Source organism: Epinephelus lanceolatus, chromosome 22, assembly GCF_041903045.1.
Source record: "Epinephelus lanceolatus isolate andai-2023 chromosome 22, ASM4190304v1, whole genome shotgun sequence".
Taxonomy (NCBI): domain Eukaryota; kingdom Metazoa; phylum Chordata; class Actinopteri; order Perciformes; family Serranidae; genus Epinephelus; species Epinephelus lanceolatus.
In genome coordinates this window covers 25,130,225-25,156,483 of record NC_135755.1, presented here as the reverse complement: position 1 = coordinate 25,156,483, position 26,259 = coordinate 25,130,225, and the positions used below count along the sequence as shown (strand labels likewise).

Below are 26,259 nucleotides of genomic sequence, written 5' to 3'. Positions count from 1 at the left end.
TCTAGCGCCTCCATTTTGTTTGATGGGGTCAATAATGGAGGGGTCCCCTCAGATTATGTGTGATCATATGCCTACAAAGTTGCGTGGTGATCGGTGAAACCCTTGAGATGTTATACACCTTTATGTGATGAGCCACGCCCTCCGCAATATTCATTGCCTTATAGAAGCTCAGTTTTAGTAAGTTTTCCAACTTTTGCTAAGAGGAAACTTTAGATATTGGTCCCTAGATTATGTTCACTGAGTTTCATGCAGGTCGATTTTAAGTGTTTTTCAAAAAATTCAAAATGGCGGAAATCTGTATAACCGGAAGTTGTGGGTTCTTTAGGCAAATGTGTTCCTCATGAGGAGAGGCATCTCTGTGCAAAGTTTCATGTCTCTACGACATACGAGGCATGAGATATGCCCATTCAAAGTTTGCAATTTCAGTCGGTTGCTATGGCGCCCCCCTTTGGCCAATTGATGTAATATTGCTTCATTCGCATCCTCCCATGACCCTCTACCACTGTGCCAAATTTCACATGGATTGACCAAGTCAGTGAGGAGAAAAACGTGGAACAGACACACCCACCCGCCCACACACACCCACAGACAGAGTTTTCGTCATTAAGATACACTAGAGCTGCTATCAGCCCCCACATTATTATATAAGTCTCCATGATCACACAATACTAGCAGCCCTACCGCTGCCTATCGTTCTTCGTCCCCTGTGACCTACCTCAGTAGTTTCCAGATTTACTGGAGGCAATACTGAAACTGACTGCAACAACAACAACAACAACATGGCTCCAAAGGCCCTGCTGGCGAGCAAGGCCAGCAAAGTCGCAGGATGTTGGAGGAGCTTGTGGATGGCCGATAAGCAGAAAGGCCACGCCGAGGGTCAGCACGTAGCCCCACCATACAGTCAGATCTCTATTAAGATAGGAGATGGTGGGCCAGTGTGATAAGAGCTGACAGGACCTAGTGATATCAGTGATGGGGGAACAGCGCAGATGCTACTTTCTCCACCCAGCAGGAGAATCAGGGTTGGGCTCAACTTATTCTAGGCATTGGTATAATGAGGTAGTCCTCAAATTTCAAAGTATTTAGAGACAGAAAACAATCAATCCACATTCTGATGTTTGAATCTTAAATGTTCTGCATTGTAAATGTTCTCAATACCCAGATATTCATATTAAATTACATAAAGTTGGAAAACTCTCAAGATTAAAGCTAAAAGGACGTTGGTAGATTTTATTACAGCTTACTGCAATTCATCATTGTAGGAGGAGTTTAGTGTTACAGAATAGCAAAGTGCTTTTTCTTGAGTTCACTTAGTTTAAAATCGTATTTTCTATACTCTCCTCCAAACAGGAATCCTCTCATTATGTAATATTGCACAGCTGTTCCAAGGCAACAATGAGCACAGAAGTAGATATTAATGAAAGGATTTATTCTGTGAAGTTCAAGAGCCTCATAGATCATTGCAGTTCAACATTTCCTTTCAAATGATGCTAAAGTACTTACCACAAGAAGACAGTATTATTAGTCTTGTTATTTCAAGATTTTTAAAAAATATTCTCACTGGGTTCTTGGCTGCAGTTTGTTTGTCAGAAGCTTTGCAGCAGGACTGGTCCCATTCGCTCCAGTAACAGGCAGTTATCTGGCCTACATCCCCACCCTTCTTCTCCTTCATTACCAGTATCATCCTCTGTATTTGACCATCTGAAGAGACCTGTTTAAAAAGGACTTGTCCGTAGATCTCTGGCCAACCCTCAAGCGGTATGGCGCTGCGTTTCATTTCACAAGCAGCACTGTGTTATTGTTGCCTCTCAATGGGAGCATCCCTCCTACGTGGGAGCAAGACATGCAGACTGAGAGACAGAAGCGTAAAATGACTACCAGTGTGGTTTTGCATCACTTTGTAGTCATTTTATAATCATTTTGCATCTCTTTGTTGTCCGTCTGCATCTTTTTTCTGTTAATTCTGATTTTTTATTGTAGTAGTTTTATGTCTATAGTTGTTTGGCATCCCGCTGTGGTCATTTTGTGTCCCTTTTAATGACATTCTGCAGGTGAATCAGAGCTGTATTTGAAGTAAATATTACTGTAGCTTCGGTGTGCTGTGCAGCTGAATGAAAAATGAACAAAAACAAATATTCAGTTGAATTTTGCTGGCAGTTACTGAATATTGACTAATGAAAATGACTGTCATCAGGATCAGGAGCAAAAGAAAGCTGAGACATTTCTACTTATAAATTAGCCCTGTGACTGTTAACAGTCACATTAAACAGGTATGGGCCCAGGGGCCGTCTGAACTAGGCCTGTTTGGTTCAGTAATCCAATGCGCCAGTACTGTGTGAATCCAAACTCTGACAGGGGAATAAAAACACCCCTCATATTGATGCATATGATGCAAGTTCATATTTTCTATTCTGGACAGATGAATGTTACTGTCGTCTTTTAACCAATTTTGTGCCTGGTTCTTGAAAGCTATCGGTTGTAGTTTAAGCTCATGTAGCAATATTCTAAATGATTAGTTCCCAGTATTAGTGTCCACGCTCTCACCGCCAGCTCTGCAGCCGTGTTTGCCAGAGCTATTTCATACACAGTTGGACTGCGATTTAATAGCCTGTGAAAGTGAGACAGACAGAAAGGTGGAGAATCCCCAGTATTTTAAATTATCCTTGCATATTAGAGAATTATGACTTTGTTGTAACGTTGACTTCTTCTTAACCATCACCATCAATCCCCCAGCTATAAGCAATGAGCCATTTGCCATTATGCAGCTTGTTAGCAATGTCCAGGCTGTGTAATTACCTGTGTCAATGGCAATGATTGTCTTCAGTGACAGATTATTCATCACTTTATAATTGTAGAGGTTTAAAGACGGATTTTTTTGCTCTTCTAACGGAGCGAAGAAGTAAAAAAAAGTTTCATGCGCATCACTTTTGCTGGTTGCACCTTCCAGACTGGAGCAAGCGTTTGTGTGTGTCTGCAGAGTCCTGTAAAGACAAGACATACTTCCTGTTCATTCTGGGAGTAAATTTAAAATGCATTCAGCAAACACATTTTTTTTTTATGTGGCAAGGGTAAAAGTCTCGAAAAGCATGATTTAAATACTATCTAGAGGTATTTCTGTATTGTCTGCCCCTTTCCCACAAACCTCATTTTTTGGACATTAAAAAAATAAATAAAAATTAAAAAATCAAACAGGGATAATGGTGGAGTGTATGTTGAGGGCATTAGAATAAGAGAAAATTAAAATGGCATTGTTGTTTGTTGCATTGATTTCTCATTAGCACCTGTTCTTGTTTGTAATAATTAATATTAATAGTAAAAATACTAATAATAATAATCAATGGGGGCGGCAAATTGATTTGACTGAAAGACCAGTACTAGCAACATCACTCAAAGTGTAATATCATGTTGCCGTTTGATTGATGTTGCATGTCTTTATTGTTTAGCATCCTTAGAAGTGAATATCTGCAATATTTTATTGCAAGTCTATTTGATACTAATTTAAGATTTTTATTTTTTAAAGAAAAATAATTACGAGATAATTAAATTTATTTTTTCTGATTCAGAGTAATTGTTTTAGAACTAAGATCACTTAAATTTGCAACACAAATTAAGTTTGACTTGACTAATTTTTACTCAGAAAAGCAGAATTTGTGGTTGTGTGTTATTTCTCTAATATATATATATATATATATATATATATATATATAGTAACTGCTGAATTCCTCCATAGTGTCACCATATGAGTCCTTTAATAAAAAGCTGAAACTTCATATTCTGGGCTCACTATTCTGATCATTCATGCAATGTTATGTTTAGAGAGATTGCCTGAGTGCCAACACAGAGCAGCCCATACTGCAGTGATGCTGAGGCTCTGGGCTGGGGGGGGGGGGGCAAGGCAACAGTAGTAGTAGTGCCTGTGTGTGCGCTGCTTGGCGGGCACATCATCATCCCGACCCGACGGAGAGGCAGCAGACCTCCCGCATCCTCCCCCGCATCCCCAAACCACCGCATTGTGTCTGCAGCCACTGCGATAGGCGTTCACGGACAGCATCATGTGCAGACTTCAGTAAAGCCGGGACGTTTTTCTATGCAACGCGCTCCTCTGGTCTCACAGTAAACCGCTGCTCTCGAAACATTTTCTCAAGGATAATAACGATGAGGTAAGAGCTTCCGGTCGCCATTTTACTGGTGTTTAACGGATTGGGGGAAATCTGAATGGCATAATAAGCGGATAAAGCCGCTGTTTATGGACGGATACCGGTGGCAGGATGCTAAAGCGGCATCGTTTAGATTTGGGTGATGCTTACTCGCTGGATAAAAGGAAACCCTGTGACGGGTATATAACGTTAACGTTGGCGTCAACCTAAATAGTCCCGCTGGTGCAGTGTTTGTAGTCGCTGCGGGCTGTTTTGTTGTTGTTGTCCTGTTGCTAACTACCCATGCTAAGGCTAACTACCCGCAAGTTTAGCTAGTAAGTTAGCACTGGCGGGACGTGGGAATGCACTATCGTGGTGCACTAATTGACATTATAAACAGTTGCAGGGGGTGCTGCTGGACGTTAAGGTGGTGCAATGGTTTAGCAAAGTTGCTAGTGTAACGGTTGCGAACTTAGCAAACAGCTAGCTGGTATAGCTGCACGTGGCTACATGCTAGCCAGTGCTAGCGTAGGCGCCGTGTGTTAAATAGAAAAGACAGACATTTCATGAGACAAAGTCGACATGTTATGATGAATTCTTGGTTGTTATGGCATGTGGGGTTTACAATATGAAGAAAGGAAGCGGCACACAGGAGGACAACGAGCCGGGGCTAACGTTAGCCGCTTAGCGGAAATGAGATGCACTGTCAGATGTCACTGACATGTCACAGAGTCGGTCGACTTTTACTGGGAAGCAAAGCTTTCCTTGTTCTTATTAAAGTACTGCCTAGCGTTCACATAGCTCTGGACAAGCTCTGACAGGCCTGTAGAAGTTAGAGAACCTGTGTGTGTTGTCAAAGTCACCGAGAGTAGGCTCAGGGTCACTGCACCTGCATTTCACATCACTGTGACCTTAGAGGAACGACAAGCTGAATGTTAATCTACACCGAGGGGATACATTAATACTGCATGTGTTATGAGAACGATAATTCAGGAAATATCTCTCATCATCACAGATGTTCAAACACCAGAGCCGATGTGCACTCTGCAGGTTTCCCGTAGTCAAGGACGTGAATGGCAGAGATGCGTAAATCCAGACAAGCTGCTTGGTGTTGGTGGGTTTCAAACTAGATGATGTACCCCACCTCTCTGCGAGTCAAGCTTGGCTTTGCTTTCGTTGTCAGCTAGTTTATGTCGCACTGTACACAACTGCCATAGACACATAGAGACAATAGTGTGTAGTAAATAGCAGTAAAAGCATTTAATAATAACAGATCTGTCTTGTTGACATAAAATAAGTGATCAGTTCAAAACCTTTATAGCGGAATCTGACAGAAATGACTAGTTGACTCTCACAACATCATAGTTTCTGGCCTTGATTTATCCCTAAATGGCTTTATGGTATTACAGTACTAACATGAAACATGCCATAATGTTGCCACAGTGCAGCACAGCATATTTCTCCTTCTAATATAGGGATGTACATGGCTCACATTCTGTTCTGATGTCATTAATTACATAGGAGAACAAACTTGTTAATTGTAGAAATGTGTATTTGTGACCTTACCATTGTTCATTCGATAAGGCAGTGATTTTGCAACATTTAATTAGAATGTGCAGTAAGATTTTTATCCAGTTTAAGAAATGAAGTTGACAATGGCTAACATTTTTGCATTCTCTGTTCTATGTAGATTTGGTCATATCAAGCACATGTGAGGGAGTTATGTTTATGTGTTAAGATTTTGGTGGCAATTCTTGATGAAATCATAACTCCATGCATCTTTCTCCCACAGGCGTGACCGCGATAGAGACAGAGAGCGTGATGAACGGTCGAGGGACAGGGACCGTGACCGGGATCGAGACCGTGACAGGGACAGAGATGTGAAGTCATCCGGGGTGCCCACCATCCTAACTGCAGGCGGTGGAAGCTTCCTCAAGCAAACCCCCTTTCAGCAGCAGATCAACCCTTTCACCAACCTGCCCCACACACCACGTTACTATGAGATCCTGAAGAAGCGGCTGCAGCTGCCTGTGTGGGAGTACAGAGAGAGCTTCACTGACATCCTGATGCGGAACCAGTCTTTTGTGCTGGTGGGAGAAACGGGCTCTGGGAAAACCACACAGGTAAAAGGCAGAGTGTTTTTGCAATACCAGCTCATAAAGATGCACTAGTGTTGTCTGTTGCCCCTAAAATCAGCTTTCATGTTAAATTGACCATAATGTCTCAGACTGAAACTTACTAATATAATTTGTATATTAATAACAAATAAGAAAAACAGGGTGCAATGAATGAACAGATGTTGCATTTTAAAAAGTTTCTCCGTGGAGCTGATTCACAGCGTGTGGTCGTTAAGTTTATTTAAAGTTCTTTAAAGAGCTGGGTTGTCTGTTTTTAAAATGTGAAAGAGAGAAGATTAGAGTAAATCACTGGTTGAGCCTTAACCCCCTCCTGAGGGGAATATAAACCATCTTCCAAACACTTCTTAAATTAAGTGGTGTAATCTTGTCAGTGCGTTACGCCTTGATGATGCTCAAAAACATTTGTATTCAATACAGTCGTCGGGAATTTCCGTATAGACTTTCAAAGAATGTTTAGTCTGCGGTCATGTCTAGAACATGCTTACCAAGGTAGGGGGTACATTTATGGAGCTTTAAGGGTAGCCATCTGTGATCATTGCTCTTGAAATAAAAATAATAATCAACGATGTTAAGTTTAATAATTAATGGCACTCCTTCTTTTATACTTTAATGTTCAAAAAACATTTTATTTTTCTCATACTATCTGCCTGAATATACCTATATTCACCCTCTGTCTTAAATGTTTTATTTTAGCACCTGCTTATTTAAACCCCCTCTAAAAAAGCCCCATTTGCTCTGATTGGTCAGCGTTCCCAGGTCTTCTATATCTTGGCATGTCTGTGCCATCATTGCAGCCAGGGAATGACTGTAGCGGAGTATAGTGGCACTATCTATCATGAAAAATAATCAGTAAAACTTCTGGACCAAAATCTTTACAGCCAAGACATGTTTCAGAAGGAATATGATCCGAAACTTGGGAGAAATTTACACCATCAACCAAGATTACATGTTTCTAGGGCTGTCCTCAATAACATCTTAGGTGCTTCAAAGCTTCAGTGATAATTACTCACGAAAATATTCAGAGCTTTGACATGCCACAACGGGACCTAGGGGGTTTCAATAGTAATCAGTCATTTTCATATACACAAATGAACCACCCATACCTGAGCCAAGTTTAGTAGGACTTGGAACCCCTGCGTGTTTGTATGAGAGAGTGATAGAGAAAGGGAAGAGAAGGTGGAAGGTAGACTATTGTAAGCAATGTTTTTGAGTTATTACTAACTCAGAACGCTGCAGGTTGGGCCTCACCACTAGTTCAAAAGCAAGTGCCTCACTACAGTTGCCAGCCACAGATAACCATCTGAAATTTGTCTCATGTTGCTTTTCTTTGTCAGACAGTCAATTTAATTGCTTGAAGCGCGAGTCAATGACTACACTGAGAACACTGGCTTCATTCGTGTCTGACGCTCGCCACCTCCTTTCAGTTTGCTCCACCAGTTTGCTGGTAAAACAAACAAACAAAAAACTAAACAGTTTTTTGTTTGCTTGTCGCGAAAAATGGAAAACAGTAAGAAACAGAGTATTCAGAACGGTGTGAAGCCTGAGTTTATTGCTCACAGGGATTAGAGTCCTGTGTATACGACAATGATTTCAACTGAAAACGGTAAACTTAGTTGCGTTTTGCCTGATCGTTTTCACGACTAGCCTGGAAATCCAGACTCAAATCTAGAAAGAATTTGAGTCTGGCCCTCACTGATATGCCCTACTTACCCAAGGGGTGGCACTAACTGAGGCATTTCAAATGTCGCCGCACGCAATTGGATAGCACGAAGGCCAATCAGAGCAAAAAACAAGGTGACGTATTCATTGCATTAAGCCCCATTGGTTTGCCGAACAGTGGGGCTAACTGATATATTATGCTTTTGCCGTGTCCCGTCGGCAAAACAGCAAAAATGTCCTTCCTGGAAATGACAGCTTCTAGGGCAGTCTTCTGCTCCTCTCTCAAGGAAAAAGATAAGTAGTTGGCTTAGCGTTTCCTCCAAAGCTAAATTGAATGGACGTGGTCCCTTTGGCAGCTGCCATCTTGGCTGTTTACTTTTGGACTCCTACGGCGCAGCACTGTCGTCATCCTGTTACGCCTGTCCAGAGCCCGCCTCTGTCAGATAGACTGATCTGATTGGTCCGATTGGTGATTCAGCAGGCTCTGCTCGTCGGGGCCAGATTCTCATGCAGTGCAAATTCGAATTTGCTAGGGACGGGGCATCTGGATTTCCAGGTTATTAGTCGACAGCGACATTTTGAGTGCTTGAAAACGCTTTCCAGAGTGCAATTTTTTGGAAACAGCACTGTCTCCGTTGTCATGTAAACTTGCAATATGCAGTTCCTTTGAAAAAAGGGAGACTTTTCGCACATGCGCATTATGGTTCCAGTCACCAGGCATGCACGAGAAAGTCAACCATCACAACAACAATGGCGGACTCCCGAGCTCTGTTTGTGCTGCGCTTCCTATTGAATTTATCAACGCTTCTCCAGCAAAGTGTAGGTTGAATGTAGCAACTCCACCTCGTAATCTGTCCAGACAAATGTTCATGGGGTTGCCATTTTGATTGTCATTACTGCTCTGTTGAAGGAAGCGATTGTGCCAAAGTGTTTTTGGTCATTTTTGCGGATCCGTGTGCACTGCGATTGTTATCAAAATGTTGTCATCTGAAAGCGGAACTTTTTTCAAAATGAGAAACGATTTGGTTTTCAGCGGATCGTTTTTGTGTAAACACGGCCTAAGTTTGCGTTCCTTTACCACATTATTTGAAGATTGGCAGGTTTAATAAGAACATCCGACATTGTAACATCATATACATGACAGAACATGAGGAAAAGTATAGTAGGTACCCTTAAAGAGAGAATTTTTACTGTTATATTTTGGCAAAATGTCTTCCTCACAGTTGTCAAGAAAAACATGTTTTAAAACAAAAGCCATGCTGAATTGACTTTTTCTTTATGTAAATGCAGCTTAAATTATTGTCGTGTACAAATGTGGTAGCATAAAGGGACCAACAAATACTGATGGTTAATGTCTCCCACTCTAAGTATTAATGACATATTTTAATAGTGTCCCTGAAATGTTTATCTCATTCAAACCTGTCATTTCTTCTTATTGGGTGACATTTCAAAGACTGGTAAGACTTGAATCATCTCTAAAGGGCAGTCATCTGAACCTCAAGCTTAACAGAGTGGAAGTAAGACTCCTTTTGTTGGGCTTCTCTTTGCAAGCTGCTTCTGTATACCGTAAATGTTGACAGGTATGACTTTCATAGGCTTTGCAGAACAGCAAACTGTAGTAATGCATTTCCAAGTAGTAGCATGTAATCTTTAATTTCTGTAGAACATTTGTTCATGAACTAATTTGGCTCATCGTCCGCTATCATCTGCCTCGCATTCATCTCTTTAGTTTGCTTTTTCCATTTAAAGAATCCTTTTGATGTCTTTTATACTCTTTGGCTCAAATGCAGCCTGACTCGTCTGCTGTCTTCCAGATCCCTCAGTGGTGTGTGGACATGGTGCGGTCAGTGCCGGGACCAAAGAGAGCCGTGGCCTGCACCCAGCCCAGGAGGGTAGCAGCCATGAGCGTTGCCCAGAGGGTTGCTGATGAAATGGATGTCATGCTGGGCCAAGAGGTGGGCTACTCCATCAGGTTTGAGGACTGCAGCTCTGCCAAGACGGTACTCAAGTAAGGCCGGTTAAAATATTCTCTTTGGTGTACCAATGTAATACCTACAGCTTTAAGTAGATTATAGTAGGGGTCTTTTAGTTTAACAGGAGTTAATCTATAGTCATAGTTTCTGCCCTTTAATTTCCTTGAGTAAAGCAAACTAAAGTTTTCAGTTCATAGATGTAGATGATTAAATTGGCCGATGCTGGACCGACTGGCATTGACGAATAAGTTTGAATTTCTTCAAATCTGTCTTGATGGATGTTCTGTCCACAGCACTTTGAAGGGAGAGATTTGTCTGTAGGGGAATGCTGGGCTAATTAATTTTAAGCAGGGTTTTTATTCAGATAATACTGATAAAGCCAGAATCTCCTCTCTATTCACCCAGGTACATGACAGATGGAATGTTGCTGCGGGAGGCCATGAATGATCCCCTGCTCGAGCGCTACGGTGTCATCATCTTGGACGAGGCACACGAACGCACATTAGCCACAGATATCCTCATGGGGGTCCTCAAGGAGGTGGTCCGCCAGAGGGCTGACCTCAAGGTAAAAATAAAATGAGTTTGTTTTGTGTATTTCTGAACACAATTTCTTTCTTTTAAAGCGTCACGATTAGAGATTGCAGTCCTCTGATAGCAGGGGGACTCATTTTAAAGGCAGTGCAAGTTCCTGAATCTTAATATGTCTCTTTATTCAGCACCTACATTTACTGTTTATTCTGGGAAATCAAGTCTCACATTTATTTTGTCTTATCTCAAGGCTTGGTGTTGTAAGTACTCTTGACAGTAGTCTGATTTGTTTCCACAAATATGTCCCACTTAATGCCTTCAAAACACCGTTAAAGCCCTAAATATTGCCTCCTGCAGGATATATTCAGTGACAGCCAGTGTTTACATCCCTCCTCTGTCACTCCTCTCTTTTGTCACATTTCTCCTGACAGTGTCCCCATGTCTGACAGCTGTGTATCTGTTGAGGAAAGAGAAACGTTGCTGTTGGGCTCAGAAATGCACATCCATTCTGCACCACAGCACTAGCCGAGATTGCACCTAGAGTCAGCCCCATTTTAAGCCAATCAACCGGTGGGGGTGGGGGGGGTGGGGGGGAGAACAGCAATGTGTCGGTGTGGATGGGAGCATACAGGCAGGCAGAAGTTTTATAGGCAGACTGTGCCAGACATAATTCTCATTAAGCAGATGGATAATGACTAGTTGTTTGTCAGTGTGGAATCAAAGGTTAGATTGTTGTTCGCGGACTGTTAAATGAGGTCTAGGTTATTGGGAATGATCATCCACCCACACCCCTCTATCTCCTTCATCCCTATCCCCCACCAAATTTGAAAGTTTAATTTGCCTTGATTAAGAGCAATTATGATGTCTCGCAGAGCGTAAAGCGAAATGCCGAGACACTGGCCCCTGAAAATGTTTGAGATTGAAAATGGGAGACGTGTTTCCCATCAGAATCCTAATGCGCTCTTTCTAATGGCTCTGGAGAGAACATTGTGTACCCAACATCAGCAACAAGGACTGTCATAGCTCTGTGTAGGTCAGTGATTTGGAGTGTAGTGCCAAGTTCTACACTATAGACACCATCTTGGGTTGGTGCCAGCGCCCTCATCCTAAATTCTGATTCAAAGCATTACCCATCCTGTATAGCTTTTTGCACTTTTAATCTGCCCTGTATTTGGTTGCACCCTCATCCACTTAGTATGTGTCCTTATCCTCTATTATCACCAAGCCATATAAAATGTTAACTCATTCTACACTTGAGTGCTCACTCCTGTAATCACCACAGTCATTTACACTCTGCTGTCTTTACTTTTATCTTTGCTTTCACCTCTTCTATGAATACATTGTTCCTCACAGACTTCTATCTCCTATACCTGCGCCCTTCTGTCCAGGTCATCGTCATGAGCGCCACGCTAGATGCCGGCAAGTTCCAGGTGTACTTTGACCACTGCCCGCTGCTCACCATCCCCGGACGCACGCACCCTGTGGAGATTTTTTACACGCCCGAGCCTGAGCGGGACTACCTGGAAGCAGCCATCCGCACCGTGATCCAGATCCACATGTGTGAGGGGGACGAGGGGGACATTCTGCTTTTCCTCACTGGACAAGAGGTACGAAACATTTCTGGTTTCATGATTACTTGAATTGAAAGATTTTTCATACAGTTATTTATGCTCAACTTTTAGAAAAACTCCAGCACACTGTCCTTGGAAAAGTAGTGATTTTAACTAGACTTTCAACTTTATTTCAATAGCACCTTTCATACCTTCACAGAGCAAGATTAAAATGGCACAGACAAGATATAAAAATAAAAAATTCCTCAAGTAACTCTAATAATTCGATTACTCAGCAAAGTATTTGCCTCGAGGCTTTGTTAAATCCAACCCACTAACGTTACTTCCGCTGTAGCGCTATAAATTATTTGTCAATAATCTGTCTGACTTTCTGTAATGAAGACTGAAATATCACTGCAATGATGGTTTGCAGGTAGACCTACATGTGATGAATTAGTGGCACGGTCACTATCAATAGCCACAGCCGTGCGTAATGGTCGCGCGTAATGACAGCTGTTTTGTCAGTTTGAGACAGTCTGTAAAACTGCACTTCTTCTCTGCCATATTTGTAGCTTTCAGTTCTAATGAGTCCACAAATCCTGATTTAATATTTCTCCGCTATGTCTTGTGAAACTCTTTTGGTTTAATATTTCATTCCCAGTATGTCAAAAACAGTTTATGCAGTTGAGTATTGTGAGCAGAGAAATACAGGACAAACTGCGTCCCGCATTGACTCAGTAAAGGATGGTGCATTTTATTTTTCAGTATGGGACGATCCCGTATTATATGGGACGGGTGGCATCTCTGTCCTCAACATGCCTCAGTGTGGTGCTGGCGTCACATTACTTATTCTCAGTTCTACTATCCTTACCGGGGAAAAAGAGCTTGTAACTTTTATGGACGCTGCTGCGCTACTCCGCCAATTAATTAACTGACTCAGAAGGTAGTGATGTTACCACCACGCTACTGAGAATGTTGTTAAATTTGTAACATCGCTACCTGTGGTGACGTTACTGCCCCGACACTGATTATTTTTGACAGCATGAGAAATAGTGACATAGCGTCGGTCATTTGTGTGACTCTCACGCTGATTGCGTGATAGTTGACTGCTCTGACTTTCAAAAAAGGAAACAAATTTGTTGCTCATTTCAGAGACTTTTCTTATTTTCTCTTTTATATATTACTATTGTCCTTAAATAAAGCCAAAGTAATTAAATGAAAACGCAGTATTTCTTGTCTGATTACTCGATTAATCGATAGAATACTTGACTACTAAAAGAATGGATAGTTGCAGGTCCTTGCAAGGGAGAAATAGCGTCAAATCTATGTTAAGACTTAAAACTAAAGCAACAAGTGAATAAAATAGTGAAAATTAATTCTTTATTGTCCTTTAAAAGGAAATTTGTTGCCACAGACTGTATAAAGCTTTACACAAGTACATGAATACATTACACACCGCACCATATCTACATGGAAGACCTCAGGCACATCCACATTTATACACACACATCTTTATGTACACATAGAGGACCTACACACGACAATTCTCAGTGGGCATCAGCCTAAAAAGCACGTCCATAGAGGTTTATAACAAGGTTATAAACTGGTGCAAAGATTTTACGCATCTCCACAGTTAAGAGTGTGCATATTAATGTAATTACATAGATGAGTTACTCACATACACAGTGTCATGAGCACACACTGGTGAACCCTCTGCGCAGGAAATGATTAATCCTCAGTTTGATAGATGTTAATGCGCGTGATTGTGCCTGTTTGGGAACCACCAGGATCTGCTCAGAAGGGGGGAGAAAAAAACGAGGAGTGACCCAGATTCTGCCCTTCCTACAAATCTCTGAAATTAAGTCATTTATTATTTTTTTCCCTCCCTGCAAATGTTGTCCACTGATGTGTAATGGAGGGCAGGGTTCATGCCCAAAATGATGAATTTGGTCACAGCAGGGTGAACACACACACACACACACACACACACACACACACACACACACAGAGGAAAGCACCAACAAATGCTTCAATGTCCTGATCATTGGACAGGAGAAGCCTGTCGGAGCCAACACTGCCTGTGCTGGTATGATTATTCTCTCAGCACTCTGACAAAATGGTGTTGGAGACCATGTGATTACTTGTAGTCGTAAAGGAGAATGTAACTGGTGTGAACACAGCATAAATTGCTCTGGAGATTTAAATGACATTTCGGGCTTAAATCATTCAATATTTCCATTTTTGTTACACTAATTTTTCATCTTTAAAAACTCTCATGTGTCTTTTTGGCTTCCCCAATCACATCTTGTGATGGGTTGTTTATTAGCAGTAATTATTTGTCACTCAACATCAGCTTGACTGTGGCAGTAAACCTACGTCAGTTTTCATTTGCCAAAGCAGGATCAATATGCGGCTTGTTACGAAGGGGATGAAGTCATCGGAGGGCATGGTGTTTGAAGTGGTCTCCTTCGAGGGCTGGTAATTGATTTTAGATTTAGTGGTATCCCAGCTGCTCGGATGGCTAGAAACACCGATAGTCACTCTTGCGAATGTGTAGAAAAGTCTGGGATATTCGCAGGCAACATTTTTCATGCAGTTAGATGTAATTTGTTGATTTATCCCCCCCCCCCCGTACTGTATCAAGCTAAGGCATTACTGAGAGCACTCCCACGGTGAGTTCATTATCACCCCCTCCTAATTGGGTTAAAGAAGTTAATGTGTGGTAGGTCTGGCAGAGACGGGTGTTCAAAGGGTGCTGCAGCACGCTCCTCGAGCGCTTCTTAACCTCTTCAGTCTCCCAGCAACTTTGATGTAGACTAATGATTGGAAGGCAGACCCATGGCAAAGCCAAAGACTCTTTTTATCTGACTGTTTAATTTATAACAGACGAAAGCAAAAATGCACAGGACTCTCGTCCTCTCTCCTCTGCAGTTTCTCTGTGAGATATTTAGCTTCCACAAACAAATAGAACTGAAGCACCAGCTCCAAACAAGTAAGTCGAAACTTATCACAGCTGTTGAGCAAAGATAAGTCCTAATATTTAAGCTTCCCCCTCAGCAGCTAACATCAAAACATGGGGATTGGCGGGGGGTTGTTGCTCGTCAAGAGGAGTGCCTAAATGTGTCGGTTATTAGCTTGGCTGTAGATTGTTGCTTCTGGGGTCGCAGGGAGAGCTGGTGGACAGGTTCCCAACGCTGGCCAACTGCCCCTGTGTGTGTGTGTGTGTGTGTGTGTGTGTGTGTGTGTGTGTGTGTACACACACACACACACACACACACACACACTCTGTCTTGATGTCCCTAAGGGACAGACAGCCAGCTTGCTTCCAGCGCTTTGGCAAAGAGGTCCATTTTTTTTCCTCCATGGCAGCTGCTGCATCCAGAGGCTTGATAGGCTATTAATACCCGGGCTAATTTTACCAATCCATTCAGATTTACCGTTTTCCACTTGTCAGTGTGTTGATTAAGAGGCACATGGCCATCAGCGGGGTTTGACTTAATGCGATGAACAAGGGGACAACAGGGCTAATAACACTCTTGCAGTCCAGAAGGAAAACAGGAAACATCGCCGCGGTGCTTTCTCATGTCAAGGCAAGTGTTACTGGCTTCACACAGTGACACAAATAAAGTCAGCTTCAGTCATGCGTAAACTAATTTAAGCACAGGGTGTTTTTATAAAAGGAAACAAAGACGTCTGAGAGATATTGCGGGTTGTTTTGTTCACCTTCTAAATAAGTACGCATAAAAAGCTCTGACAATGTCTGTCTATAAGCGTCAGTAAGATAATTTTGGGACTCAGAGTTCATCATTGCCTCATGACTCCCCTCTTTGAAAAGTTGCTGCATTGCTCCCATGGGCCTGCAGGTGGTGCAAAAGTATAGGCTGTAACATGACGCATATAGTAACTGCTGCTTCATGAGGATTAAATGATTGTTGTTAGCAAAACAAAGAAAATGGTTCTTAACAGCGGGAGCTGCTTGGAAAATGAAAAGCTGTTATGTGTTGTTTTAGGCCATACCAGAAAGTACTTAAAACCTTCAAGTGCGATGATTAAACATGTGTATACGGGGAGGTAACATAAAACAAGTTTTTCTATGTTAATGAGTTATAAGCAGGGGGTGCCTGTGAAATATGTAGGCATATTTAGTACATTTAATAGTGTGTTCTAATAGGTTTTTAGAGAAAGGGCCCGAGCCCCGTGCTCACTATCATGCTTTCTTATTCCTGGCGCTGCTCAGGTCCTCTGTCTGTCTGCCAGCCCACCGGCTCTAGAACGTTCAGCTTCACTAAACTGATCTGCCATGATTTGCCGCTGGTTATGCATCAGTGCTGCAGTCTCATCTCACATTCCCCTCTACAATACTGCACTGTGGAATAATGAACCCTGTTTGAGTCTGTCTGGCTCTGTATGTGTGTGTGTGTGTGTGTGTGTGTGTGCGCGCGCGCGCGCCTCCGGAGCACACGCGTCCATGTTTTCCATGATTGCTGCATTTGACAACAGAGCCACAGGGAGCTCGGCAAAGCATACTGCAGTCCAGGTTTAATTTCCTCCGTCAGATGGAGCGATAGTTAGAACAAATGTACTGTAGCAGGGAACCACGGTTTCCCCGGCCGCCTCCCCCTCGCCTTCCCCTATCATCCAGACTCGCCGCCATTGTTCATCCAGGTGTTGTTCCGAACCTGTTTGATTTCGCTGTTTACACACACAGGTGACGCCTGGATTAATTGTTGCACTTCTGTCTTTCAGGAAATTGATGAAGCTTGCAAGCGAATCAAGCGGGAGGTCGACGACCTGGGGCCTGACGTCGGCGATATCAAGATCATCCCACTGTACTCCACACTTCCTCCACAGCAACAGCAGAGGATCTTTGAGCCACCCCCACCCAATAAACTGAGTGGTGCCATTGGAAGGAAGGTATAACTGCCTTGTTGCGATGAAAACACTCACAGGGGGAGGTTGAAGTGGGGAGTTTGAGGGAGAGGGTGAGTGAAAGAGAAGATGAGTGGGGTTGATGTGGAAAGGCCAGATGGGGAATAAGGTGGGGAAAGGAAGAAAGCTGGAAGGTAGGGACTAAAACTCCCCCCCCTTTCTCAGCTTTAGCGCAGAACTGACTCACACAACATATGCTGCTTTTGTCAGCATGCGATTCCCTGCTCTAAATTATAACTGGGGTATTACTCACGCCCTCTGAGCCAGAGGAAAGTACTGCATTCTCAGTCGTTTTTATCTTTCCACTACATTTGCACAGGCCCTGCTGCTGCGCAGAGAGGAGGCCGTAGACCTCTGCCATCTGAAGCCATGTGAAAGGTCCATGTTACGTGAGCTGATCAAAAACAAGACTTTTCTTACCGCAGGTAGTCGTCATCGTCTCTCAATCACTTAATCTCCGAGGAGTGTATGATCCTCTTATTGATACAGACACGAGACAATTCCTCTCTTTTGTGTGACAGTTTCTATTCAGATGGGCTCATCCCCAGAGTAGCAGCACCACCTGCGCTGCCACACTGTTGGCCAGGGATCTGACAGAATATCAGAATATCATCACTGCCAGTGAATGAGTAAACATTCAACCCCAGCATCTGATAGGGGACGGTGTTGATGAATGACTCATTGCTACAACCCCTCTAATTGAGGCAGATCAGGCTGACATATGAGCAGCGAAAATATTTATGGGCTGTCAAAGTTAAACACGTAACGATACTTTAAAAACGCTCAATTCAACCTGGATTTTGTGAACGTAGGATTCCAGGGATAGAGTATGTTAAGTTTACATTTAAAGCGTGGCACAGGCGGAGGGTTACACCACAAGGTTGGCATCAAACATTTGACAATATTTCATAGTTTTATAGTTTTATCTCTTCCAGCTTTCTGCTTGAACGATTTGTGTTTGTGTGTGCTGTACATGCTTTAGAGGCTAAGCGTTCTCAGTAGTTTGATTACCTAGTGTTGTTGGATAAGATCTTTTTCAAAAGTTCAAATATCATTCCCAGTGTTTGCCTCCGCTGTTCAAAGGGATGATGACATGAAACAGGGCCGTGGTTGCATTGGGACAGGTTTAAATGTGATATGGCTCTTGCAATGGTACCTGCATGGCCTTGTGAGTTTACACACGTAGGTCTGACGTGATATAACTAAGTAGTGCTGTCGTGGTGAAGAAATGGCCCCTTCAGTGATTGAGGATGGTTTAACAGACTTTGATATGCACTTGAATACTTGTTCATTGTTAAATGCAGAACCTATTAAGGACAATGATGCGCGTAAGGGGCACGTTGTGTTTTTAGCTGAGATGCTTTGATATTGTCTGGTTGCTATGATACAGAATATCCATGGAAATAAAAATGTTGGCACAAGGTAGAGGACCTACTTGCTTTGGAGGAAGGGACGACTGAAGCATGTAGGGGGAGAGGATGGATCTACCGGTCTGTGTGGGTTCATTATTTACCCTTCAACGTATTGCAAGTTAGAAGTCGATCATCTCAAGTCGGTATTCCCGTCTTTTACGTCCCAGTGCTTCTCGTAGGGTAGTCATATTGGCGAAACCCTTTTAGTTTAAATAGACAGAGGCAGCCTTTGGCAACAGGAGGGGCTGTTGATGACGCCGCATGTGCGAGCCACTGGCGGTGGATAAACAGGAAACAGCTGATAAAAGGAATTAGCGAGCAGCTAGTAGCAAGAGGGAAACGCAAGCCTGACAGACACTGTCAAGATGAGCAACTGGGGAGACGAGGCATTGCGCACCCTCCTTGTCCTCGCAAATGAAGAGGCCATTAACCATCAGATGGCGGGGACGGTGAGGAACGAGCCGATTTACGAGAGAATCACCGTCTGACTAGCTGCTGCTTCCCTCCCACATAACTGTCACACGCTGAGCTACAGGTTTTGTTACTTGCTCACGCCCGCCATTGCCCCGAAAAAGGCGCATTCTGTATAAACAAAAGTAGGTAGGCGGCAATTTTCCGCCCTCCCTGATTTTGTTTTTATACTGCCAATGCTGAAAAAAAGACTGATTGGGCTTTCCTGTAAATTTGCACAATTCCTATCTAAAAAGGGCTGGAGAGTCGCATGCTTGCAGAGACTTCTATAGAGCACAAATCAATCCTAACCTAGATACAATGTTTTTACTGCACATTTCTCAACACAAACACTACATAAAACACAACATAAAGTCAAATAATTGATGAAAAGATCATTCTGCTTGGCTGACTGTGTGTGCCGCCATGTTGCTGTTAAGTCAGTTGTGTTTATGTTGACAAAATTTGGCTACAAAGATGGATCCTGCGTGAGTTTCTGACTTGGAATTTCAACTTAAATGAGTATTCAATTGCACTTTTTTAAACTTGTCAGTGGTCGTTTTTTTCAGAGTTCAGTGGTTTGCGGCATTATGTCTTCTCTATTGTTGTTGTCTGGTGATGTAATGGTTGGTCTTTGTGGTGTTTGTCCCACCCCTCCTCCACTATCATTGGACAGATGGGTAAAAAGTTACAGTGGTGAGCAGCTGCAGCGTTTTACCCAACTTCGAACATTTTTCAAGTCTCGGTGACCCTTAAAAACATCAAACAAGCAGCTCTCAGCGCAGAATAGACCCTCAGCGCCTTGCCGTGCTGCGGCATTATTACTATAGTGTAAAAATGCCACGCCCCCATGAAAAAATCGAGAAAAGCGCAGCATAGTAATACTACAGTTATTACGACAGACCTGGAACTAGGAGGGGAAAACTGATTTTCTGCTGGCAGCAGGCTTGCTAAACAACAATGTTTCGTCCTCTTGGTCACATGTTGCAGCAACTTCTCCCTGGTTCCCATGAGTGAAATCAACACAGGAAATAAAGTGAATTTGGTGACAGTGTAACCTCTGAACTGTCAAACCATCAACCACTTTTAGCTTCAGAGCATCACAGTTGATGCCCTTTTCCCCCCCTTAAGTTCAGTTTGTCAGGTGCTTGTTGAATTGCTAGAGGTGGCATATAGGCTAAAGTTGCCGTGCTTGAAGTAAATGTGCTTCTCCTCCAAGACTGACTGAGCAGCTCATCAATTGAAAAATGCAGAGATGTCATCCAAGCCAGCCCAAGAGGAAGTAGTGAAAAAGAATTAAGGTTTGCGATGTCTGCCGCTACGCATGTTAACGACTGCATTAGGCACTCCTCAATTAACATAAAGCACCAGCTCGTCATTGCTCTATTTCTACAGGAAAGCCACTGATATTCTATTTTTGAACAGTTTAATCATTGAGAGCCAAGGCATCAATTGAGTAATTACAAACAAAGACCATAATCTCACTTTGCTTTCCAGAAGAAAGACAAATGTGCTGTGATGAGTTTAGGTTTGTTTTCAGCATTGTCACGTCTGGAATATTCCCTGAAATGTCACTCGCGATTCTGCCATGTATCCATTTCAATGAGCTTTGAATGTGGGTGCGTCGATGCTGCTCAAAGCACGTTCTCCTTTTCCCCAGTCAGTGGAAGGCTTTATTTGTCAACAAGGCTGTGTTTCCCAGCAGGGAAGGTGAAAGATGGCCCGTGTTAGCCATAGTACTTGCTCTCCTGCAGGTAATAACCCAGAAATAACATGCAGAGATGATGCTCTAATGATATTACTGATGAAGAAGCCAGGATTATCTAGTGCAGCAACAGACTGGAAGGAGCCAGCCTGCGTTCAGTGTAATGGCCCTAGCCCGGATAATCCTTCAGAATCAATGCAGTCAATGAGGCCACCCATATGATCATGAAATGTGAGAGGGTGTCATGTGTGGCATCTGCTGGAGCACTGACTGTGTCCCAACACGCAGGACAGTGGCAAGCTCACCTAGTCCATTTGTTAACTGGACTTTGAAGCATTCCATGCCTTTCATTTCTTGCTGGGAAGGTGGTTGCTGGCATATAGCGTCTGTCAGGAGACACTGTCTGATAGCCTTTTATTTCAGACCTCCACAGTGTGGTTAATAGGTTTCGTGAAGATGTGATTCCTCTGTATCTTTAGGCCACTGATGGCCCTTTTCCACTAAAGGAACTAGGGTTGGGTGATATGTTAGAATTTTCTAACCAGCTACCATCAGCCCAACACCTGACAGTTTCCAATATATTGCAGTTTTGTCTTTCCATCCTGTTCCTGTACTGTATGCCTTCTAATTTCAAGTTTCTCTCTTTCACTGATACTAGCCTAATTGCCTTGTTAATACACTGCAAAATGCACTTCATTCTGATTTGAGAGAAGCAAAATAAAACTCACCAAAACCGCTTTAGTAAGTCTTTCCACTGTTCTAACAATGACCACCTCTGGTTTGGCTGAAGTAAACCCTTAATTCATAGAGAAAGATCTGAAAATTAGCCAGCTTTACACACTGTTTTTTCCCTAGGGTCTCTCTTTGCCCCTGCCAGTTGAGCAGCTGCCTGCTAAGCAGTAGCCCTTACTAGACCATTAAATTGGCGATATATCCCTCCAATTGCCCAACCCCAGCAGGAACTTAACCTGTTACCTGAGACTTCACATAAACTAAACTTTTAGGAACCTTGAGAGTCTTTGGTACTTATTTTCCCCTGAGTTTTCACCCTATTTTACAACCTGGGACATTTTGGATATATGCCGTTTAAAAGGCAAAAGCAGGATCTACTTACTAATGTGTATGTGCTGTTTCGTAGGACGTTGGCGTAAGCTGTTGTTGGTCCAACAATCGCCGATACAATAAATAGTCATCTTCGCTGTGATGTGTTAACATGTTTGCTTGACCAATTATGGATGTAGAGTTATTAGAATTTTTGCTCCAGGAACTCGTCCGCCTTTCCTACCAAGTTCCTACCGCAGGCTATATGTGCACCTTCTACCTTGGAACCAAGCAGTTGATCTCAGTGTATTCCCATTAGGGCCGGGTGTTGGTATTCGGTACCTTTTTAAGGTATTGACCGAAGTAGCCCACTACTAAGTAGTCTCAAAACTTACTATCTACCTATCCCAACTATCCCACTACCACAGCAGCTACAACCTACACAATCTGTGCCGTGGTGAAGTCAAGGGCTGTGTATTTGACAGAGTTTGCAGTTCTTTGTGCCGAGATGCCACCAAAATTTTCCACACTACACTAAAATGCCACCAGACACTGCACACCTGTGGCATTTCTTGTAACTCAACGCTTCCATTAACATGACGGGCATCGAATGTAGTAGGGAAAAGAATAAATCATATGAAGTACTCTATTGGAACCAGTGTCACTCAAAGGGTACTGGTATTGGTACTGGTATTGTAATTTTTAAGTGATACCCAGCCCCAATTCCCACTAAGCAGATTACTTCGACAGCTCATATTATTTTCAGTTGTCTATCAAAAATTAAGCAACTCACAATTGTCATGGAGTGCTCATGTCAATCAGATCTCGACAGCCATTCATCCAAGAAATACACGAACAACAATCCAAGCATTTGCCAGATACTGCTGTCTGTTCTGTTTCATACAGGCGTTTATTGCCATCTCTTCATTCCTCCTCTTGAATACTAAGGGGAACGTGTCTTTCGACAGGTGAATTACCCGAGGTCAAGGTCTGAATGAGGGGGGGGAAAAGGCCCTTCCTGGCATTAATAACTAAACAGTCAGGCATTCTCAGGCTCGAGAGAAATCCTCGCTTAAAAGGTGGGATTTAAAAAGTCTGTAAGGCTCACAGCTTGAAGACAGCTGAAGAGGCACGGCTACAAAGGAAGTATGTCAAGTGTGCAAAATTGGTTCTGTGGACCTGTATCAGCAAAGACTACAGAGAACTGTTTGGTTTTGAGCTTGGCATTTCATCATGAGGACTACCAAGGAAGCAGACGGTCGGCCACCACCAAATGACTGCTTAGGTCAGCCTTCAGCTTGTTGCTGTCTTGGTAGATGTTGAGCAAGTGAGTAAGGAAAAGATATTGAAGTGTGTAGAGGCATTTTTCCAAACACCCACTTGCATATTAAACTATGACAGTGGAGTGTTAGTTGCCAATAGAGTGGGCTGTGATCTGGCCACCACAGTCTCGAGCACTATGATGAATCTTGAGGGTTTCTCTGCCCAGTCGGTTTCAACTATTATATAAGGGGGGAACTCACCCTAGCGGCGGTCAAGGTTCGCGTGAGAGCAGCTGCAAATCTGTCTTCCACCCCTCCCCTCTTTCCTCCTCCCGCTGTTTGTATATATACTGACAGCAAGAGACCCATAGGGTGATGTGACTCATTTGATTTTTTTTTTTCCCTCAGATTCAGCTGTCATTTCACATAGACAGCCTTGCTATAGGGGATAATTGTAATAGAAAAAGATCTGTGACTGGGAGATGGTGCAGGTTCACAGTTTCCCCACCTGCCTAATTCTCAGAAACCAAGCAACTTTTCATTTCACTTGTTTGTCTCCACATGTCATCTCTTCTTGCAGTATTTCTCTGCCCTGATGCTTAAATCAACTCCCCATAACCATGCTGAGACTGGTCCCATAAACTTCCTCCTGTATTAACATCTACCTTGCATTCCTTCTAAGTTTTCAGATGAACATAACTGCAGTAGTATCTGTTCGCTGGCTTTAAAATGTTTAAACCGTCTTTTAAAATTTGAAACGTTTCCTTACGCCCGGAGCAGGAAGCATACAATGGAGATTTTGCACAGGACGTGCCTCGCATTTGAAACAACATTGTGAGGTGGTTATTAGGATTCAACACGTCTTTATAATTGACCAAAGGACCACACCAAGAATGCTAAGGAAAACAGTATGGCCTAATATTTCGATATGATTCTTTGCTGCTGAACATAATGTTACCTAACTTTGAAAGCTGTACAGTTAACCTGGTGCTGGTGTTAAGGTATTCTGATGATCGTCACTAGCAGGTGTACACAATTTTTGACTTCTTTCTCAAAGTTCAGGACTGGAAAGGGTCTGACGGAGGGGGTGGACCTGAGCCTGAATGAAAAAAGTAAATTCAGTGATTGCGTCTTGTAGTAGTTGCAATATTCTCTTATTCTTGCCTGATATCAGGCAGAACTGTCAACTTGTCCACTGCGTTTCCATCTTCAGTCTGAAATTGCTTCGACTTGGACCCATTTCTGTGAGGAAGGGGGATTCAGATTCCTCCAACCAACCACTACAGAACAATGTATCTATCTGAATCTGATGTTATTTTAACTCCACACTGATGGATAGCCATGCCAGCATAACAGTTTTGCCGGTCTTTAAAGAGTGGAGCGGAGCAAAGTTAAAACAAACTACAATGTCGGGCAATATTGAGAAAACATGTCGAACAGCCTCAGTAGTTTATCGGACCTATAGCACTCGCAGTTGTCACTTTAACTTCTCTTTGGTTCCAGTGCACCACTTGACAACATCACGACGATGGAGTTAGCCCAGCCCGTAGCGCTGATTAAGTGCCACTGTGGCGTTCATTGATTAGTTTTTATTTTACCTGAGAATCCTGTTTCATATCATGGTGCCAGCTGAATCAGTCATCTCAAACTCAGTGAAGTGGACAGATTCAAAGGTCTGGACCACAGTACTCGTAGCAGTAATGACAACAGTAAAAGTTAGATGGATGTAACTCCAGCTCTGTAGCTTGGTGCAGAGTCCACAGTTGCTCTATAAAACAAAATGAATGAAAGAAGTTCCAACTGGTGATGTGGTGGCATCAACAGGGAAAACACAGTGCTTTTTCTGTGCATCTCACAAACAAATCTAAATTTAGTCTTTTATTGTAACACTATATATATTTATGTGGACTGGATATGCACAAGCAGAGATTTTTTTTAGATTTACTATGTCAGTACCACACGCTGGAATAAAAGTCCTCTTTTTGAATCAGATGTTGGGAATAAACTGGTTGCTGTCAAATCTAAAAACCCATGTCACAAATAATAGCTGGTCTACCACTGAAATGCTGTAATTATTTTTCCAGTAGTCAATGATTTTGTAAATATTTCAAGCTGAAGTCAATGCAAACATTTGCTGTGCCTCTCGTTGTGTTGAAGCACAGCTCTGGAGGAGCCATTATTGTGTAGCACACAGCAACGGCCAATCAGCGACAATGAGCCGTGCAGAGTTGGCATGTCCGCAGTGTTCCAAATTTCAAGAGACGTGCTGGGTTCACGAGAGAAATACCGCAGCCCTCATTTAGGGGGAAGAAAAGACGCTTGGATAAAAGCAGTAACCATTGTAGAGCAAAAAGCAGGCCACCTAAGAGGAACCATTACATCAACTATTTTCTGTGATTTTAAAAAACTCTGGGGAGAAACTTTCCAAGAGAGGGAAGCTGACATCTCAACAAAAACCCTGTAACATGCTGCGGACAGAACCCCCAACCTCCCGCGCACACATTCACATAACAACAAAGAGGCCAGAGGCAATGCATTTGGATGGGACGCTGAGCACCAAGCCAGCTCTCTCCACAAACACGTTGATAGCACATTGAACTTGATTGCAGAAACTGTTGTGGTACTCCCCTGTTGGGTTGCATTAGGCAGCGTGTGTGCAGTGCACTGTAGTGGCATCTCTACAAGCTTCTTTAGTCAACTGGCTCACATCAGGGAATATTTTTCAAGTTAAAACAAAGCTGATATTTGCACTTGTCTCTCTCCTTACTCATGCTTGAGAAGGATTGTGATTTGTGAACTGCTCCACTGTAGAAGAGCACTACAGTTTGTGATTGGACAAAGCACTTTTGAATACTTGAATGACGATTGAAAATTTGTTGTGCAATTTGCTTTTCTAATAATTCAACAGAAGAAACTACCTTAATCCCTGAAATGTCCAAGTTGTTGTTGCTGAATGTTTGCTTGTTGGAATGGATTTCCTAAATAACTGATAATAACTAGTACCAGTCTGAGGTCTTGTCAGTGCCTCCAAACAACCCAGGCGGATCATTTCTGAACACATCTATTCTCGTTTCCACAGGTTGTCGTGTCAACAAACATCGCTGAGACATCCCTGACCATTGACGGCGTGGTGTTTGTAATCGATCCTGGATTTGCCAAGCAAAAGGTTAGCTCCCTCCTTCTCCCCACCATCCCCCTCCATGTTCTCCTACCACTCTTTATCTGTGGCAGTCATCTGCGTCTGTTGCCTGAGAATCCCCAGATAAACACAGCAGTGCACACCTGACAGCAGTAAAGATGGAAAAGCCAGTTATTTATTCCTCTGACATTTCACCAGCCTGGAGCCAAGTCATACACCTGGCACAAAAAAAGATTATATATGCATTATGGTGGATTGTGTGTATTTGGTATTGTTTAATTTTTTGTATAGCTGTTTGTATACATAGTAGATTGTGGCTGTGGGTATATGCTTGACT

The 26,259-nt window shown here is 42.8% G+C and overlaps 1 protein-coding gene across 2 annotated transcripts in view; it reads left to right on the top strand.

Annotated features, from left to right (window-relative positions):
• The first annotated feature begins 3,930 nt into the window (after window positions 1-3,930).
• dhx15 (DEAH (Asp-Glu-Ala-His) box helicase 15) overlaps window positions 3,931-26,259 on the top strand; it is a 33,048-nt gene continuing 10,719 nt past the window's right edge. The window contains exons 1-7 of one of the 2 annotated variants that reach the window (XM_033610036.2): window positions 3,931-4,160; window positions 5,929-6,259; window positions 9,748-9,941; window positions 10,312-10,471; window positions 11,823-12,041; window positions 16,731-16,898; window positions 25,863-25,949. In XM_033610036.2, the coding sequence (XP_033465927.2) occupies window positions 4,156-4,160; window positions 5,929-6,259; window positions 9,748-9,941; window positions 10,312-10,471; window positions 11,823-12,041; window positions 16,731-16,898; window positions 25,863-25,949 (1,164 nt within the window). In that variant the 5' untranslated portion in view covers window positions 3,931-4,155. The other variant, XM_033610035.2, reaches the window with a different exon arrangement.